Genomic DNA, 18049 nt, shown 5'->3' on the forward strand with positions numbered 1-18049 from the left:
CTCTACACAAGTTGAAATTTGTTAGGATCCCATTGTGTTCCTACTGGAAACGAATTTATAATCTACAAATCTATACCTATATAATCTCGCAGATTGGAAATTTGTTATGATCGAGGCCAGGCTAAGATCTATCTGTTCATCCGTCGATCGATGTACCCGTGCTGGCCTGGGCTACTCAGCACCAACGCCGCCGCCGTAGACATGCTGTCAAAGCTGTCCGACAGGTTCAACAAGCTCGTCTGCGGCGTCCTGCCGACGGACGGGCCGCGCGGAGGGCTCATCTCCCCGCTGCTGTTCGCGTCCGGAAGGTCGGCCGAGCAGCCCGGATGCCTGTCGAGCCCGTCTGTCGTCGAGTTCACGCGGGAGACCGATGGTGACGCGGAGGCCGAGCTGCCGTGCCTGGCGTTCGGATCGGAGGACGGCTTCAAGGTCTTCTCCTTCGCTGAGAACCGCATGCGCAGCGGCGACGTCGTGATGCGGCTGGCGCGCGGCCGCCGGCACGTGCCGTCCCCGCACGGAGGGAAGGTGTTCGTCACCGACATGTGCGGCCGCCACCCGTGCCACCTCGTCGACCCGTTCACGGGCGAGCGGACGCCGCTCCCCGACCTGCCCATCCCGCTCTCCGAGGAGGAGCCGACGCCGGTGCTCGGGACTGACCGGAGCGAGCCCCGGTACCGGCTGTCGACCGACGACGGGTTCGCGTGGGACTGGTCGCCGCATGGCGTCATGGTTGCGCGTGGCGACACGGTGTTCTTCTGCAAGGCGGGAGGCGACGAGTGGACGCCGGTGCACCGGTCGAGCCACGGCTCGGCCATGACCGTGAACTACCGCGGCGGCTTCTTCTTCGTGCTCGAGGAGCTGTCGCTGCGCACCGCCGTCATCGACGCCGAGACCCTGGACCGCTCCGCCGAGATCGACCCGCCGCCTCGCGCCGGCGGCGTCCACCTGGCGTTCCTCGTGACCTCCACCGACAACGTGCTCCTGCTGCTGAGCCGCGACGGGTACAGGTCGACCTTCACCCACGCGTACCGCGCGCACAGGCCGCGGCAGGACGGGCCCGTCCAGTGGGAGCAGGTGAAGAGCATCGGCGACCGCGCGGTGTTCGTCGACGGCGCGCACGGCTTCACCGTCCGCGCCGGCGGGCGCGTGAGGAGGAACTGTGTGTACGTGTACAAGACCGTGGAGCTGGACGACGATGGCGGCATGGCGCGCGTCGTCGCCGTGTCTCCGCTGAACGACCTGAGGAAGGTGGCTATGGCGGAGGGAGGCGAGGCGCTAAGACGCTGCAAGGTAGAGCCGGTGTGGGGAACATCGCATTGGATCATGTGTAACCATGGACCGTCGCCATCGTTAGGGACAAATAGTAGCAATCTATCTAGCATTATAGAGGACTAACTCTGGAGTAGTTTACAGTGGCCTTTATTTAGTCAAGCAGTAATAATATCCTAAAAATAATACTCCTTCCGATTCATTAATATGGTGCGTATAATTTTTTTTAAAGTCAAAATTCGACCATGTTTAAAGAGAAAAATATTTATGTTTAGAATTCCAAATGTATATCATCAGATACATTGTGAGTTTAATATTCATATTGTATATGTTCGGTATTGTAAGATATTGGTAGTTTTCTTCATAAACCTGGTCAAAGTTTACTAAGTTTGACTTTTGAGAGATTCTATATGCACTACATTATAAAACGGTGAGACTTCTACTCTATTATTTATTTTCTTTTGTTAAGCAAATTGTTTGCGAGGTTCACTGGATCATCTTTTTTGTACAACGCAAACAGCCACCCCCAGTCGAAGCATCTAAGAGGTATCTTCTAAGCTACGTGGACTCATTAATTGGTGTGTAGAATAATCCAGGTGTTGATCCAGTTAATGAAAAGCAAGTTGTGGATGTGGTGACATCCAGCAAGCCATAACCGCAATGGCGCCACACCCAGGTGGTCTCCTCTGGCTGAAGGATGGACAAAACTGAACGTTGACGGATCGTTTTGCGCCACCTCGGAACTGTTGGGGCGGGCACGATTCTGTGCGGCTCCACCGGCGACATCATTTTTTCATCATGTAGAGAGTTGTGTACATGCGCAGAGCCATTGAAGGCCGAACTCTCATCTTGCATGGAAGGCATCAACCTTGCCCTGCAATTGTCGGAGATGCCGATAGAAGCAGGGGCGGAGCTGCATCTGCATCTACCGTGTTGCACCATTGCTAGTTTAGCCTGATGCACTCATGCACACGCTTGATCCAAGTGCTAAACTATCAGTAGAAACCAACTTGACCCTGTTGCCGGTGCAACAGGGTAGCTCCATGCAGCTCCGCCCCTGGATAGAACTGGAGATGGACTGGCTTGTCGCTCTTAACATGATCAATGGATCATTCTTTGTTGTCCATTTAGTAAAAAAGAGGTTTCTCCCAAAAAGTTAAATAAAAAAGTTCATTTGCTTATTTATGCCTTGAGTGACGTAACCTGACATGGACTACAGAAACAAATTATACATTAGTAAACTATATACTAGGCTTGGTTTAACTGGACTACCTGAGCTCTGTTCGCAGGCATGATCTGCACCAGTACGCATTGAAGTGCAAGAGAATCAAAGGCGACATCCTGCGGACAGTAGCCAAGCTTTTGGAGCTTGATGAAGGCTGCCTCGTTCATCAGTTTAACAGTAACGCCCACACTTATGCTAGATTCAACTACTTCCCGCCGTGTCCAAAACCCGATCTTGTCCTGGGCGTCAAGCCTCACTCTGATTTCTCTGTCCTCACGGTTCTGCTTATGGACAAATATGTCGCTGGGCTGCAATATCTTAGAGATGGAACCTGGTACAATGTTCCACCTGTGTGTAACCACATCTTGCTGATCAACGTTGGTTTTGCAATGGAGGTGACCATCTCTGAACCTCCAGTAATTTTTCTCCCAGATGATACCACTATACTCAAGTTCTTGATGACTTTTGCCTGACCATTTTATCGAATTTGAGAAAGGATAATAGACCAAATCGATCAATTGTTATGTCATATGACTCGGTAACTTTGCGGCGATAAAATAAGTTGGGTATACACGCCCAAGTTAATGTGAGAAACTGAGATACCAAATAGACAATGTTGATTATATCTTACAGATGTTCCCACTTCTTGTTACCTTCATATAGCAAACTGTTGACACATGCACATTATAAGTTTAGTTATGTCCAATGCAGGGTAACCTTGAAGAGCAGATTGGAACGTAAGATGCAGCACTGACATTGTAGAAAATGAGGTCTCATGTTGTGAATATGGAGTTTATGCACTTGTATTTTTTAGATGATTCACCTCTGTTTTGTTGACCTCTCATGTATACAAAATTATATGAAATTGTATTGGATGAACTGTGAACTCGTACCTGTATGGTTAATGTAAACTATTGATACTGATATTGCTGTTCCTGCGCTCTAGATATGTAATAATCATTTGGAAAATCATTAATTATGTTTTTTTTCTACTGTTACCTTTTTTTCCTGACGGTTATGCCATGACAGGGATGTACCACTTCCCTGGTTTATAACCTTGTCGTGCCAAACCGCCAGGGAGCACATGGAAACCCGACAGGAATATAGATGCCGTCGGCTGGCTGACAGGCATATACTATTTTCCCTGTCAAGCTATGGCTGACGGCTAACCCTAACGGTCAGACGACAGGAAAATATTTTTCTGTCGGTTTATCCTATTTTCCTGTCTGTTATCGGCTCACAGGAAAAATTGAGATTCTGGTAGTGGTTGTACAACTGCAAAGGAGATGGGTGCTTGAGTGGTGGTCTTCGTCAGGCAATGGGTCGCAGAGGCGTTGGGGAAGGCGGCAGTGGCCGGATGGATCGAGCGCGATGCTCTTCATCGGTAGCCCGGCTTGGCTAGATCACCGGAGATGAGGGTGTCAATGCATGGCTCTGGACGGTAGTTAGCTGGACACCAGAGCCGAATCTACCGTATGTTGTTCTTTCTTAGGTTTTCTTTAGGGAATCATTGGAGTGTGTGTGGAGTCGTGTCTCCAATGGGTCTTTCGGGATCCGGTCGGCGTAGGTTTCCTTTAGATTTGTCTGGGTCCAGCTGGCTTTTGTGATCTACGGAATTTCTGCAGGTCCTTATCGACGCGTTTTTCTTTCTTCGGAACGATGATATGCTTTGCAGATCACGGCCACAGGCGTCTCCTTCTCTGCATTGATGAATTCCCAGATACTGCTTCTACAGGCTTTTGGGTTCCAAAAAGTTTGCACCGCCGAGGTGGAGGCCCAGAGGCGGCATTGAGCTATGCTCACAACGTGACACCTCAAAGATTTTGAATGTAATTTTCAATTTGTAAGCATGTAAGGACATGTGATATTTAATGTATGGTCTTAGGCCTTTTTGAAAGAAAAAAATATTGTTTTTAAAAGGAAGAAAAAATATTGTTTATTACACACACAATTATATTCTACTATGTTTTTTTACATCATTTTAGGTTTTTTTAGGGGGCAGGGGTGCTTACCGGGGGCTGTCGTAATTTTCGTCGTGGGCCGGATTCAGCTCCTAGCAGCCACGGCCCATGGGCCGATCCACGGACGCGCGGTGCAGGGACCGCCGGGAACAGAGCCGGGGGGCGGCCGAGGAGAGCCTGCCGCCGGACTCGCCGAGGAAACGCCCCTCCATGCGGTGGGACGCCCTGAGGTATGGATCGAGCTTGATTTTAACACTGATTGGCTATCTATCAGTTGCCCAGATCGGGATCAGTCAATTTTCCCCTTCGTCCCTGTTGTCAGCAGCCGCCTCTACTGTCGACCCGCTTGCAGCCACCGGCCTAACCGCCGTCCTCGGTCACTCTCGGCCGGCGTCGCTGCCGCGCCTCCACCACCGCCACGGCCGTCCCTTTAACCCCCATCCATCCCACCCCCCCACTCACGGCCACGGATCGGAAGTAGCTTTCTGAAGCAGAAACTTGACACAGTAAGAAGCTAATGTAGAGGAAGGGGGTAACACTTGAGCTTAAAGAGATGAATTGGCCTGCTCATGGCATGCGATGACACAAAAGTATCAGTATATAGCACATTCTGATCAAAAAGTTTAAACATAAACCATTTCTGTAAGGAAGAACAGATTGTTGAAAGAAACGTCCTGCACATGCACGTACCTCGATTGCATCTCCTGTGTTCACAAGTAATGCATTCGGAACTATTCGCACTTTGTACCAGAAGCCATTTTTTCTGAACTCGGAGCCCACTGACGTTATCATCGATAAACACGACTGTGATCACAGCGGCATCAGTGTGGGGCTTCAGGCCTAAGACTTGGTCCGGCTTGGGACAGTGAGGGTGATGGCATCCTCTTCCATCGATGAAGTAGTCCTCATGTAAATCAAGCATCTTGGCCAGGTGCCTGTGGACAAGGCTGGCAATCTCCCTTCACCTGGCTGTGTACTCACACAGAGCATTTCTGACGAAAACTGAGTGATCAGAATTATTCAATGGCTACTCATCAGTAAACTTTTTAAATCATGCATATTGATCCTGGATTCCTGTTAAAGGCCTTAAAGGTACCTGAAAGAAGGAGGATGTGTGGTAGTTTCTTCGGGACTCCGGTTCGGCTAGAGGTACAGCCGGTCACACCAGTCCAGGGTCTGCTTCTCTGATACGACTATGTCGTTCTGGTACTTCTGCTTTTCTTCCAGTGGGAGCTTGTGACAGTTTCATCATCTCACCGAGAAAATTTGGCTCTATTCCATGTCCAACAGAATAGGTAAAGATCAATCACAACTCTATCCGACTGATAAAAAATAACACAAAGAATTCACCAGGACAAACTTAATAGGAAGAGGCCCCAGTTCTCCAAGGTGGACTGCATCTTGACAGCCTCATCATCAGGGCTGTTACCAGGGGCAGGCAGATTGCTGAGTTCAATGACTGGGATCAGCTCAGGCATCTCGGAACAGATCACGTCAAGGCGGTCTTGCTCAGGAACCACATACTCGCTTGGTGGCTCCTGTACACCAGTCACCAGCTACCAATTGGCAATTAGTGAAAAGTACAAACTGGTGAACCAGAGTAATGCATGCCAACACATGCCATGTTATCTCTGTCCCTGCCGCTTGTCTTCTTATATAGTTTGTTTTGGCTTATTAGGTTTCTTCTTGAGAAAAAAGGAGTAGCCATCATCACTCTGATCTTTTTGGTGTTTGTTGTAGTGGTTGGTGACTGTCCTTACTTATTGATGACAATGTGTACTGAGATGGGACTGAGACGAAGGCAACTACATATTGCGTAGGGCAACATCTTCCTTGAAGAGAGCCAACAACCAAGGAGACAGAGCACCAGGATCAGCAAAGAAACATTCAAGAACTTCAATGGCTGATGAATCATGGAGGCTACCGAATTCAGTGCAGCAACTGGCTGCCAACATGCAAGAACCACCAAGCCAGTACTTGCTCAGAGAGCAAGAACTGCTTGGTGCGCACCTTGCTGGTGCTGAGATGCCTGAGCCCGTCCCAACAATCGATCTTGGCCTGCTGTCTGCATCCAACGATCCTGAGGAAGCCGCCAAGCTGCGGTCGGCGCTGCAGACCTGGGGATTCTTCCAGGTGAGTTTCTTTGTTACTCCGTTCTCGAGTTTCTTGTTCCTAAGATTTACTCTCTTTTTTGCATTTTTCGTTCATGGTGCACTTGCTATATTTCTGTAACACGCATGAGCCTATGTGACCAGGTTTCTAACCATGGAATGGAGGCCTCTATGATGGATTCTGTGTTCACCGCATCAAGGGAATTTTTTCACCTACCGCTGGAAGAGAAGAAGAAATGCAGCAACCTGATAGATGGCAAGCATTTCCAGGTAGAAGGGTATGGAAATGACCAAGTGAGGACTCAAGATCAGAGATTGGACTGGTCTGATCGACTGCATCTTAGGGTTGAGCCCGAGGGTGGGAGAAACCTTGTCCATTGGCCCACACATCCCAAATCTTTCAGGTAATCTATCAGCGATACTTAAAACGGATCTTTCTTTCTTGTCTGCTTTGTAGAACAGAGTTCATTTGCTGATTTATGTCTTGAGTGCTATAACCTGACATGGACTGCAGAAATAAAATAAACATTTGTAAACTAGGCTTGGTTTAATTGGACTACATGGGCTCTGTTTGCAGGGATGATCTGCACGAATACACATTGAAGTGCAAGAGAATCAAAGGCGACATCCTTCGGGCAATGGCTAAGATTTTGGAGCTTGATGAAGACTGCCTTGTTAATCAGTTTAACAGCAACGCCCCCACTTTTGCTAGATTCAACCACTTCCCTCCGTGTCCAAGACCTGATCTTGTCCTGGGCATCAAGCCTCACGCCGATTTCCCTGCTCTCACGGTTCTCCTCATGGACAAAGACGTCGCGGGGCTGCAATATCTGAAAGATGGAACCTGGTACAATGTTCCAGCTGCGTGTGACCACACCTTGCTGATCAGCATTGGTCTTACAATGGAGGTGACCATCTCTGAACCTCCAGTAATTTTTCTCCCATATGAAGTTCTTGTCTTCTTGATGACTTTCGCCTGACCGTTCCTCGTGCAGATAATGACCAACGGGATGTTCACGGGGCCAATGCATAGAGTTGTGACTAATGCCGATAAAGAGAGGATATCAGTGGCCATGTTCTATGGTGTGGATCCCGAGCAAGAGATTGGGCCGATAGCTCATCTGTTAAGTGAGGAGCAACCGGCACAGTACAGGAAAATGAAGGCCAATGACTTGTTAGTGTTGCACCATGAACATTACGCTGGAGGCCGAGGACCAAGAATTGCCGATGCACTGAAGATCTAAGTAAGATGGCTGTAGTTCCATGCTAGAGTACCCATGGAAAGTAGTAAATAATTGGTGAACTTACAGGGAGCAATCTGGCTATAATGAAGAATCAGCCTTGTTTATGTTTGGTTTGTATTAACATGCTCTCTGAGCACTTTCATATTCTCTTATCTGCTCAAGTGTCTCCACCGTTCCTTCTTATATATTACTCCGTAGCTTTTATTCTTTGAAATGCATAAATCCTATCCTAACATGGTGAATAATGATTTTTAGGATGTAAAAATGTCAGCACTAGAGTCACTGTCATGTTGTGTGAAACTGACAGACATGTCGGTGTGGTGTGCTCCATGGATGTCTTTTGCCAACATACGTCTCTTCAGGAATTCGGTGTCAAGATGTAAATTTTTCATCAAGGGGTAATATATGAATATTAAATTGATAGCATCTACACGATACGATGTCAAGAACTAGTCGAGATATCCATGATGCACGCATCCAATTTATTTAAGAAGGAAGATAAAAGACATAACTCCACAAGTCATGCATGAACAATCAATTTCACACAGTAGCATACAACAATATTAACCTTGGCAACACCCAGATAGCAACAAATGTTCTCCATCAGTTCGTACTTTTGAAATCTCTAAAAAGACTTAGGAATGGAGGGAGTATATTGCTAGAAAATTTCTCCATCAGCTCGTACTTTTGAAGTAATTAGCTGTGGCATCGATATCACCCCTTACATGTTATTTTTACTGAAAGTATTTGTGTGTGTCAACAAATTTTTTTTGGGGGAACAAAATATTTGTTTACAATCCCACAAAATGTTAAATTCAAATTCAGTCTACCCATTCAAAAAAAAAACAAATTTGCGCATGCTATTCATATCTGGATTTATCTTGTTTTATTACTCTGTGTGTAGATTAAATTCAGATTTTAAATTCGTAAGATTGTAAACATGCATCTCGTTTATAAACAAACAATTATTTCGAAACCATTTCCGGTATTCTAGGGGGTGCTACTGTGTACTGTGCACTTGTGGCTCTGTCCCTTTTTTTTTATGGGGCTGTGCTATCCTAGGGGACTGTCGCTGGACCTGGATTACGACAACTTCCAACTTTTTTCGTGGTATAGGCCGGATTCATCTCGCAGCAGACAGACACGGGCGGTCCGCCGGAGAAATCGCTCAGGTGGCAACGGAGCCCTGCGCGCGGCTAATTAATGGGTCGCCGGGAGCCGGCGAACCGCGGCGGGGGATGCGAGATCCCAGCGGGAGAGAGCCCGCCGGACTCGCCAAGGAAACGCCTACCTCCATGCGGGGAATCGCCTCGAGGTAAGAAGCAAAGAGCACATGCATTCAACTGATCTAAATCCTAATCCCCCACTTCTCATCAGCCCAGAAATGAATGCGTGTGCTCTTTCCTTCTTACCCTCGAGCCGACCCCCGGAGCCGGAGTTGGATTTCCAATTGCACCTACTACAGAGGTTTGTTCGGGTCGATTGTATTGCGGGTTCTCCGTTGCTATGCTCTGAGATTTGATAGTCGTGTAAAACATGCTAGCCAATTGTCCCCAAATCAAAGCAGATAAGAGTACTACACCGTATTAGACTATTTATTGTGTTTTTCTGCATGTTTTTAGAGGTGCCCGGAAGATAGGATGTAGTAACTGCAAAATTCAACTGCGCATTTTGGCAAACACCTACTCGGTAGTTCAGATGAACCAAGATTAGACCACTGACACCGGTTTTACAAGTTTTTTTTTGTTTACTCTTGTCCAACAGGGCAATATCACTCATAACATGAATAAGATGATGAACTGTATTTAATAAAATTGGCGACTACTGAAGGCCTCTCGCGCATAGATTATCTGAAACCGTTTCGATGTATGGTCCACCGTGGAATCTTTCTCTCATCCTATGGTCAACTCTTGGGTGCCTCATTTACCCTACTAGCTGGAAAGGATTAGCCTGGTGTAGTTTGTCCCCTCGGTTATTTCACTCTAAAAGAATGCGCCTTTGTCAGGTCACTCTAGTTTATACTATTGTTGCCGAGGCAATACCCAATTCTTCGTTAGCAAGCTGACTTTGTCTTAATCAGCATGGTCATCAACAAATAGACCAGCTATCAGTGACTAGCGACAATAGGAGAAAAATAAGGAAGACAATAGACAGGATAAGAAGTAGCTTTCTGTAGCAGATACTTAACACAGTAAAAGATCATGTAGAACAAGGTGATAACACTGTTCGGACCTGAACCTTTGGCGACGGCTTTGATGTACTTTTGCTCCAGGGGACTCGTGTTCGATCACCCTGGGGGGCTGGATTTGATATGTCGTCCTAGATGTTCAGTAGCTTGATGGACAGCAGGGTACGGTGCCTGTTATCTTAGATGTCTTTTTCTTTTTGCTGCACTTGACTGGCATTTGCCCCTTTTGGGGGGACGGTTGTTTATCGGTTCCGTTTCATGAAAATGAAATCGGAGGTGAAGAGCTCCTCAATTAGAAAAAATGGGGGATAACACTTGAACTAAAAGATATATGAAGTGGCCGCACAAGGCATACAAAATCACACAAAAGTGTCCTTATACAGCACATTCTAATCAGAGAGTTGAAACATAAATCAATTATATAGGAAAGGACAGATTGTTGAAATAATTGTCACCACACTGCGAATCAATCTTTTGCACTTCAGAATCACATTCAGATCTTCATTGTGTCGATGGCTAGTGTCCCTTCCGCAAAAGTTTCAAAGAGCTTTGTTAGATAATCCTTGGTCTTTATCTTCCTGTAGCGCATCGGTCTCTTTTCATCCACCAGCTCTGCCGCTGGCTGGATCTCTCTCTCCGGGTCTGGCGTATAGAACATAACCAATGACACCCGGTCTTTCTCTGCATTGGTCACAGCCCTGTGAACCGGGCTCTTGAAGAACCCGTTGCTAAGTATCTGCATGTATCAGATGAAATAGAGCTCAGCTTAACTGTTCACAGGACAAGATCGAACAACTTTTGCAACTTCCTGCACACACGTACCTCCATTGCATCTCCTGTGTTCACAAGTAATGCATTTCGAACTATTGGCACTTTGTACCAGACACCATTTTTCTGCACCTGGAGCCCACTGACGCTATCATCGATAAAGACAACGGTGATCACAGTGGCATCAGTGTGGGGTTTCAGGCCTAAGACTTGGTCCGGCTTGGGGCAGTGAGGGTAGTAGTTGAATCTGGCGTATGTGATGGCATCCTCTTCAATCAATTCGACGAAGTAGTCCTCATGTAAATTGAGCATCCTCGCCAGGTGCCTGAGGACAAGGCTGGCAATCTCCCTGCACCTTACTGTGTACTCGCACATAATATCTCTGAAGAAAACTGAATGATCAGAATCGTTCAATTGCTACTCATCAGTTGACTTTTTTTTAAATCATGCATATTGATCATGGATTCCTGATAAAATTCTAGAAGGTACCTGAAAGAAGGAGGATGCGCGGGCCACAAGCTATAGATTCTCCGGGACTCCGGTTCCACTACAAGGTACAACCGGTCACTCCAGTCCAGGGTCTTCTTCTCTGATACGACTATGTCGTTCCCGTATCCTTCCATACGGAACTCCTCGCCATCGACCAAGTTTGAGTACTTCTGCTTCTCTTCCAGTGGGAGCTTGTAAAATTCTTTTGTCACTTTCATCACCTCACTAAGAAAACTTGGCTCTATTCCATGTCCAACAGCCTGGAGAAAGATCGGTTACCACTCTTATTCGATTGATAAAAGATAACACAAAGAGTTCATCGGCGCAAGCTTACCAGGAAGAGGCCCCAGTTCTCCAAGGCGGACTGCATCTTGGCAACCTCATCAGAGCTGTTCCCAGGGGCAGGCAGACGGCTGAGATCAATGATTGGGATCGGCTCAGGCATCTCGGAACAGGCCACGCCCGGGCGGTTTTGCTCAGGAACCACATACTGGCTTGGTGGCTCCTGTACACAAGTCACCAGCTCTTGCACAATCGAGGGTATGTTGACTATCTTCGATGGTTCTTCACAAGCCATGGTTGCTTGCTACTGTTGTTTTGCTTGAGTTCCCTTGTCTCGCTTTGGCAGTTTTATGGGCATAGATATGCGAAACCGAATAGTTTGTTTCAAAGCAAATGGGTATCTTGACTTTCAAGCGCGCAGCTGGATCCAGTACTGACTCCTTTGTCCACTTCTATAGAGCCAATTTTTATGTGCACAAGTGAGTAGTTTAGGATGTAGTCAGCACTTTGATCCACACATAATTTAGTGAGAAATACAAACTGGTAAATTGGTAGGAACTTGTACCCTACCAGGCTGGGGCGTAAGCGGTCAGGGAAGGAGGGGGCTGGGCGTGGCGATGAGCGGCCGCGCCGGCGGCTGGGCGCCGTCGCGGGAGAGGAAGATGGCGGCGGCAGCGCAAGAGGCAGGGGGCGGCTAGGGTTCCGGCTCCTCTGGGAGCCGGGCAATAGGGATAATAATATTCTTATTGCTTGATTGCAAAAAGAGTCTTACAGCCTATATTTATAACCTAGATAACTTGCATAAGAATCAACCTAAGATAAATTGCATAAGAATTAACCTAAGATAACTTGTGGGCTAAGATTGCCCGGTGGGCCTAGCTAAACCGGCCATAACACTTCTCCCCGCCTGCACAACAGCTCGTCCTCGAGCTGTAAGGTGGGGAAGCGCTTGCGGAACTCCTCGAGGCGATCAACCAGCGTCAAACACCTTCTCGACAGCTGGGGCGGCCAGGTCGGCCGCGACGGCGTCCTCCGGAATGTAGTCTGCAACCTCCAGGTAGAAGAGTCGCGGGCAGGCATGGCCGGGCGTGTAGGGCTCGTCGCAGTTGAAGCACAACCCTTGGCGGCGACGCTCGAGTAGCTCGGCTGAGGTGAGCCGGCAGAACGGGCGCGCCGCGGTCGCGGCGAGGGGTGCCGCAGAAGCCTGCGCAGGCCGACCCTGCGCGGAATCCGGCCCGGATAGCGACCCAGCGGTCCGGAACGGTGATTCCTGCTGGATGGCCACCGCGCGGCGCTCGAACGTGCGGGCGTAGTACATGGCCGACTGGAGATCCTGGGGTCCCCGAAGCTCCACGTCCACGCGGATGTGATCCGGAAGTCCACCGACAAAGAGGTCGGCCAGCTGTTGCGCCGTCACACCTGACGCATGGCATGCCAGGGCCTGGAAACGGTCGGCGTAGTCCTGCACCATGGAGGTGAAGGGAAGGCGGCCGAGCTCCGCCAGGCGGCTCCCGCGAACCGGAGGCCCAAAGCGAAGGAGGCAGAGCTCGCGTAAGCGCTCCCAAGGGGGCATGGCGCCCTCGTCCTGCTCGAGGGCGTAATACCAGGTCTGTGCCGCGCCGCGGAGGTGGTACGAGGCGAGCCAGGTACGCTCCGATGCGAGGGTGCGCTGCCCGCGAAAGAACTGGTTGCACTGGTTGAGCCAGTTGAGGGGGTCCTCCGTGCCGTCATAGGTGGCGAAGTCGATCTTGGCGAACCGCGGCGGTGTCTGGGTCGGAGCGCCGTATCGAGCTGGCTCAAAGGTGCGGAGCAGCGAGGCAGGTGGCGCCTGGTCGGAGTACTCCGGGTAGGGACCGGCGGAACCGGATGGCCCACCGAACTGCGGGAACGGAGTCGGCTGTTCGGGGGCCGTGGTGTAGACCGGCGATGGCGAAGACCCAGCCGCCCACGCTGGGAGTGGCGACGGGGAGGGCGGGAACCGGACCTGATGGATCGGGAGGTCGGTCGGCGAGGGTGCCCCCGAGCTGGGCAGGGGCGGCGCCGGTGGTTGCAGCGGCAGCAGCGGGGGCTGGACGGGGGCAGCGGCTGCCGGGGACGGCAATGGTTGCAGGTGCCAGAGGGGCGCCGTCGATGATGGCGGCGGCAGATGCCACAGGCCCGCGGCGGCTGGTGGTGGCCCACTGGAGTTCCCCGTCTGGAACGGCAACAGCGGGGGCCCGCCGCCTGCGGGTGCGCCCGGGAACAGCCACGGCGCAGGGTGGCCGTAGGTGGCGATCGGCGCAGCCGGCGGAAGGCCGTACGCTCCTGCCATGTACTGGTGGTACTGGTTCATGTGGAGCCCTTGGACGGCCGTCACGAGCTGCTGCAGCGTGCTGGTCATCTGTTCCGGCGTGAAGACGACGGCTAGCGGCGGCGCGGAAGTGATGGGGGGAGGCGGTGGTGAGGAGCCCGCGGTGGTGACCGGGCCCGACAGCGTGGGGGCCCCGGCGGTGGTCATCGGGGCGGACGTCATCGGCGCGGTGGTCATCGGCGCGGAGGTGGAGACGGGCAGCGGGGGCGATGGTGTTGACGAAGACATGATCGGATCCAAGTCTCTGGATACCAAATTGGTAGGAACTTGTACCCTACCAGGCTGGGGCTTAAGCGGTAAGGGAAGGAGGGGGCTGGGCGTGGCGATGAGCGGCCGCGCCGGCGGCTGGGCGCCGTCACGGGAGAGGAAGATGGCGGCGGCAGCGCAAGAGGCAGGGGCGGCTAGGGTTCCGGCTCCTCTGGGAGCCGGGCAATAGGGATAATAATATTCTTATTACTTGATTTCAAAAAGAGTCTTACAGCCTATATTTATAACCTAGATAACTTGCATAAGAATTAACCTAAGATAACTTGCATAAGAATTAACCTAAAATAATTTGTGGACTAAGATTGCCCGGTGGGCCTAGCTAAACCGGCCATAACATGAATATATATACCTGCGTAGCAAAATAAAGTGTAGTGCATGCCACCAAATGCCATGTTATCTCTGTCTCCCACTTGTCTTCTTACATAGCTTGTTTTGGCTTATTAGGTGTATTCTGGGGAAAAAGGAGTAGCCGCCATCTTTCCGATCTTTTTGGTGTTAGTTGCAGTGGTTGGTGGCTGGTCCATTCATCGATAACCATGTGGACTGAGACGGGACTGAGACAAAGACAACTTCATCTTGCATACTGCAACCTCTTTCTTCAAGAGAGCACAACCACCAAGGAGAGCAACACCAGGATCAGCAAAGAGACATCCAAGAACTCCAATGGCTGATGAGTCATGGAGGCTGCCGAGTTCAGTGCAGCAACTGGCTGCCAGCATACAGGAGCCACCAAGGCAGTACTTGCTCAGAGAGCAAGAACCGCTTGGTGGGAACCTGGCTGGTACGGAGATGCCGGACCCCATTCCAACAATCGATCTCGGCCTGCTGTCTGCATCCAACGACGCGGAGGAAGCCGCCAAGCTGCGGTCGGCACTGCAGACCTGGGGATTCTTCAAGGTGAGATTTCGTTCTCGTGTTTCCTGTTCCTAAGTTTTACTTTGGTCTTTGCATTTTTGGTTCAGTGTACTTGCTATTTCTGTGACACGCATCACCCCGTACGTGTGACCAGGTTTCTAACCATGGAATGGAGACCTCTCTGATGGATTCTGTGATGACCGCATCAAGGGATTTCTTCCGCCTACCGCTTGAAGAGAAGAGAAAGTACAGTAACATAATAGGTGGGAAACATTTCCAGATGGAAGGGTATGGAACTGACCAGGTGAAAACTCAAGACCAAAGGCTGGACTGGTCCGATCGACTGCATCTTAAAGTGGAGCCAGAGGACGAGAGAAACCTTGCCCTTTGGCCCATACATCCAAAATCTTTCAGGTAATCTGCCAGATATATGTGTTCAAATGGATCTGTCTTTGCTGTTAATGTTGCAGAATAGAGTTCATTTTCTTATTTATGTCACTAGTTATCTATCGTGACCTGGTGAAACTTCATAAATAATTACTATATGAAAGAAACCATCGTCCATATACCATACTTGGCTTAACTGAACTACCCTGGTGGTATTTGCAGGGATGACCTGCATGAGTACACATTGAGGAGCAAGAGAATTAAAGACGACATCCTTCGGGCAATGGCCAAGCTACTGGAGCTCGATGAAGATTGCCTAGTTAACCAGTTTAGCGACAGGGCTCTCACTTATGCTAGATTCAATTACTATCCTCCATGTCCAAGGCCTGATCTTGTCTTGGGCATCAAGCCTCACTCTGATGTCTACGCTCTTACGGTTCTTCTAATGGACAAAGATGTCGCTGGGCTGCAGTTTCTCAGAGATGGAACGTGGTACAATGTCCCATCTGCGTCTAACTACACCTTGCTGATCAACGTTGGTGTTACAATGGAGGTAGCCATCATTGAACCTCAAGTAAATTTCTCCCATATTTATTCGACAATGGAGAGGTAGCCATCTCTGAACCTCGGGTTACTTTTATTGGTGCAGATAATGACCAACGGGATATTTAAAGGGCCAGTACATAGGGTTGTGACTAATTCTGAGAAAGAGAGGATGTCAGTGGCCGTGTTCTATGGCCTGGATCCTGAAAGAGAGATTGGACCGATAGCTCAGATGTTGACTGAGGACCAACCGGCGCGATACAGGAAAATGAAGGTCAAGGATTTCCTGGTCGCGCACCTTGAGCATTTCTCTCGAGGAGAAAGAGTCGTCGATTCGTTAAGGATATGATCAAGGTGAGTTTGCTTTGGTGCTGCAATACCCATGGAATAAAGAATTTGTGACTTGCCTATTCGTTAAGGATATAAACGAGGCGACTTTACTTCTATAAGGCGATGAATCTGGTGAAAATAAATAATTTCATCGTATTTATGTTGCATTTTGGGTTTGTTCTGTGGTAGATGTGGCTCTATGGACACCTTTGTATTCTCTTACCTCAAGTGTCTCCTCCCTTTCTCCACAACTTACTTTTACTTAGTTAGGTTTCTTCATGCATGTGCCAAAAAAACTTAAATTCTATCCCAGGGAAAAAAGAGTATCACTTGTGAATTTTAATCAGGATTGTCAATAAAAGGTATTTTTGAATGAAATTGCTGCTCCTGTACACATGTTATACACTATAGGTGTAGCAACAAGAAATTTCCTGCATGCGTGTTCCAGTGACCCTGAGGTGATGATCATCACCTACGAGAATGAGCACAGCCATGGGTAGTCCAAGACAGAAATGCAGAAGCCAGAGGTTCCAATATCAGAAGAAAATAGATCATTGACTCGATGTCAGTAAGCACATCAGTTGGTCATTGATTTTTCACAAAATGGAATGCAAGTGAGAATTGTAGCAGAAAGATGCACATATAGTGGCATGCTGGTACCTGGTAGCAAAGCTATTTATGATCTTCAAGTGGTAGTGCCATGTTGGCAAAAGCATCTTGGCCATTCGGTGTGGTCCACAAATTTCACCTTCGGTATGCCTGACGGGAATTCAGTGTCATCATCTAGGTTGGCCGTGGTTATCACCTTCAGTCAATATTCACCAGAATTTCAGAAATTAGTCATTTGATTAGGTACCAAAACATGTGTCTGTCCTTCAGTCCAAATGTTTCAGTCATTTTAGTTGGTACACATGAATCCAAATAAAATTCAGAACGGTTGTAGATATTCCTGAAACTTCTGTTGGATTCAGCTATTTTCAAAATTTTGATCCTTTGTTCGAAATGGCAAGACAAAAGAGCTCGAAAAGTCAATATTTGGGGTGTGGTTCCTGCTCGCACCCCTGCTGGCTGGAAACTTCACATCCCACCCAGAATTCATGTTTGCACTGAACCTGAATCATGCTCCCATTTTGTTTTTCTGACTGTGTGGTGACACGATCGATTCGGTCTCTTATTTCTGGCATCGTTGGTGTTTCGCTGGGTTCTGACTTTGAGTCGATCGCCAGATGGCGGATAAGTGATAGTAAAAAAACGCCGTTTTGAACTTGCTTTGCTCTGCAACCCTGTGGCCTATTCGGAATCTGAGGGATGAACCTTGTTTTCAGGGAAAAGAGTGGCGCGGCATGACTGTACTGTGGCGCAAGGTGATGTTGTACGTTGGGAGATGGCGGGCGCTCTCCAGAGATATGATGCTCACTCATGGTTGCGGGATTGAAACGTCTGAGGATTGCTTAGGGCTGCTTGGAGATGAGCCATGTCGACTTGGAGTTCGTTCCAAAGGACTACCAGTGAGAAGGTGCGTGTGCTTCACCAGGATGCTCCTTTGCTGGGTGCTGCGTGGTCTGGTCTGGATGCAATGACTGAAAACATGGATGCTTTTTGGTTGAAATATTTGCAAAACTGGGGTTTGAAACGACTGGATCATATCGACATGGATATATCAATCTGTACCGGCTACATGTAGGGAATGGCTAGGAGCCAGTCGATTGAAATCTTGTTTTGAGTCAGTCGATTTGGCCTGGATGAACTTGAAGCGTTGGATAGAAAATGAACGGTCCAG

General features: G+C 49.0%; 3 protein-coding genes across 3 annotated transcripts; 2 read left to right on the forward strand and 1 right to left on the reverse strand.

Moving 5' to 3' along the window:
* Positions 1-6227: 6227 nt before the first annotated feature.
* LOC123170540 (codeine O-demethylase) lies at positions 6228-7971 on the forward strand. The gene is made up of 4 exons (XM_044588400.1): positions 6228-6588; positions 6711-6970; positions 7144-7474; positions 7562-7971. The coding sequence occupies exons 1-4, from the start codon at positions 6355-6357 to the stop codon at positions 7808-7810; spliced, it is 1074 nt and encodes a 357-aa protein (XP_044444335.1). The 5' UTR covers positions 6228-6354; the 3' UTR covers positions 7811-7971.
* A 2336-nt stretch (positions 7972-10307) lies between these two features.
* LOC123170541 (protein SRG1) lies at positions 10308-11960 on the reverse strand. Its single transcript, XM_044588401.1, has 4 exons — positions 11590-11960; positions 11256-11515; positions 10821-11148; positions 10308-10734 (listed from the first exon to the last, which is right to left on the reverse strand). The coding sequence occupies exons 1-4, from the start codon at positions 11830-11832 to the stop codon at positions 10492-10494; spliced, it is 1074 nt and encodes a 357-aa protein (XP_044444336.1). The 5' UTR covers positions 11833-11960; the 3' UTR covers positions 10308-10491.
* On the forward strand, positions 11534-17996 carry LOC123170542 (codeine O-demethylase). The gene is made up of 6 exons (XM_044588402.1): positions 11534-11795; positions 14599-15051; positions 15164-15423; positions 15619-15949; positions 16046-16293; positions 17595-17996. The coding sequence occupies exons 2-5, from the start codon at positions 14818-14820 to the stop codon at positions 16286-16288; spliced, it is 1068 nt and encodes a 355-aa protein (XP_044444337.1). The 5' UTR covers positions 11534-11795; positions 14599-14817; the 3' UTR covers positions 16289-16293; positions 17595-17996.
* The last annotated feature ends 53 nt before the right edge of the window (positions 17997-18049 follow it).

The sequence above is a fragment of the Triticum aestivum genome, chromosome 7D (assembly GCF_018294505.1).
Source record: "Triticum aestivum cultivar Chinese Spring chromosome 7D, IWGSC CS RefSeq v2.1, whole genome shotgun sequence".
NCBI classification, from domain to species: Eukaryota; Viridiplantae; Streptophyta; class Magnoliopsida; order Poales; family Poaceae; genus Triticum; species Triticum aestivum.

Excerpts from the sequence above, each read along its gene's own strand:
- LOC123170542 (XM_044588402.1), top strand. The coding sequence starts at position 14,818 with ATGGCTGATGAGTCATGGAGGCTGCCGAGTTCAGTGCAGCAACTGGCT. Across the intron at positions 15,424-15,618 it reads ATACATCCAAAATCTTTCAG|GGATGACCTGCATGAGTACA; the intron begins GTAATCTGCCAG and ends TGGTATTTGCAG. Across the intron at positions 15,950-16,045 it reads ACGTTGGTGTTACAATGGAG|ATAATGACCAACGGGATATT; the intron begins GTAGCCATCATT and ends TTATTGGTGCAG.
- LOC123170540 (XM_044588400.1), top strand. The coding sequence starts at position 6,355 with ATGGCTGATGAATCATGGAGGCTACCGAATTCAGTGCAGCAACTGGCT. Across the intron at positions 6,971-7,143 it reads ACACATCCCAAATCTTTCAG|GGATGATCTGCACGAATACA; the intron begins GTAATCTATCAG and ends CTCTGTTTGCAG. Across the intron at positions 7,475-7,561 it reads GCATTGGTCTTACAATGGAG|ATAATGACCAACGGGATGTT; the intron begins GTGACCATCTCT and ends TTCCTCGTGCAG.
- LOC123170541 (XM_044588401.1), bottom strand. The coding sequence starts at position 11,832 with ATGGCTTGTGAAGAACCATCGAAGATAGTCAACATACCCTCGATTGTG. Across the intron at positions 11,516-11,589 it reads AGAACTGGGGCCTCTTCCTG|GCTGTTGGACATGGAATAGA; the intron begins GTAAGCTTGCGC and ends ATCTTTCTCCAG. Across the intron at positions 11,149-11,255 it reads GCGCATCCTCCTTCTTTCAG|AGATATTATGTGCGAGTACA; the intron begins GTACCTTCTAGA and ends AGTTTTCTTCAG.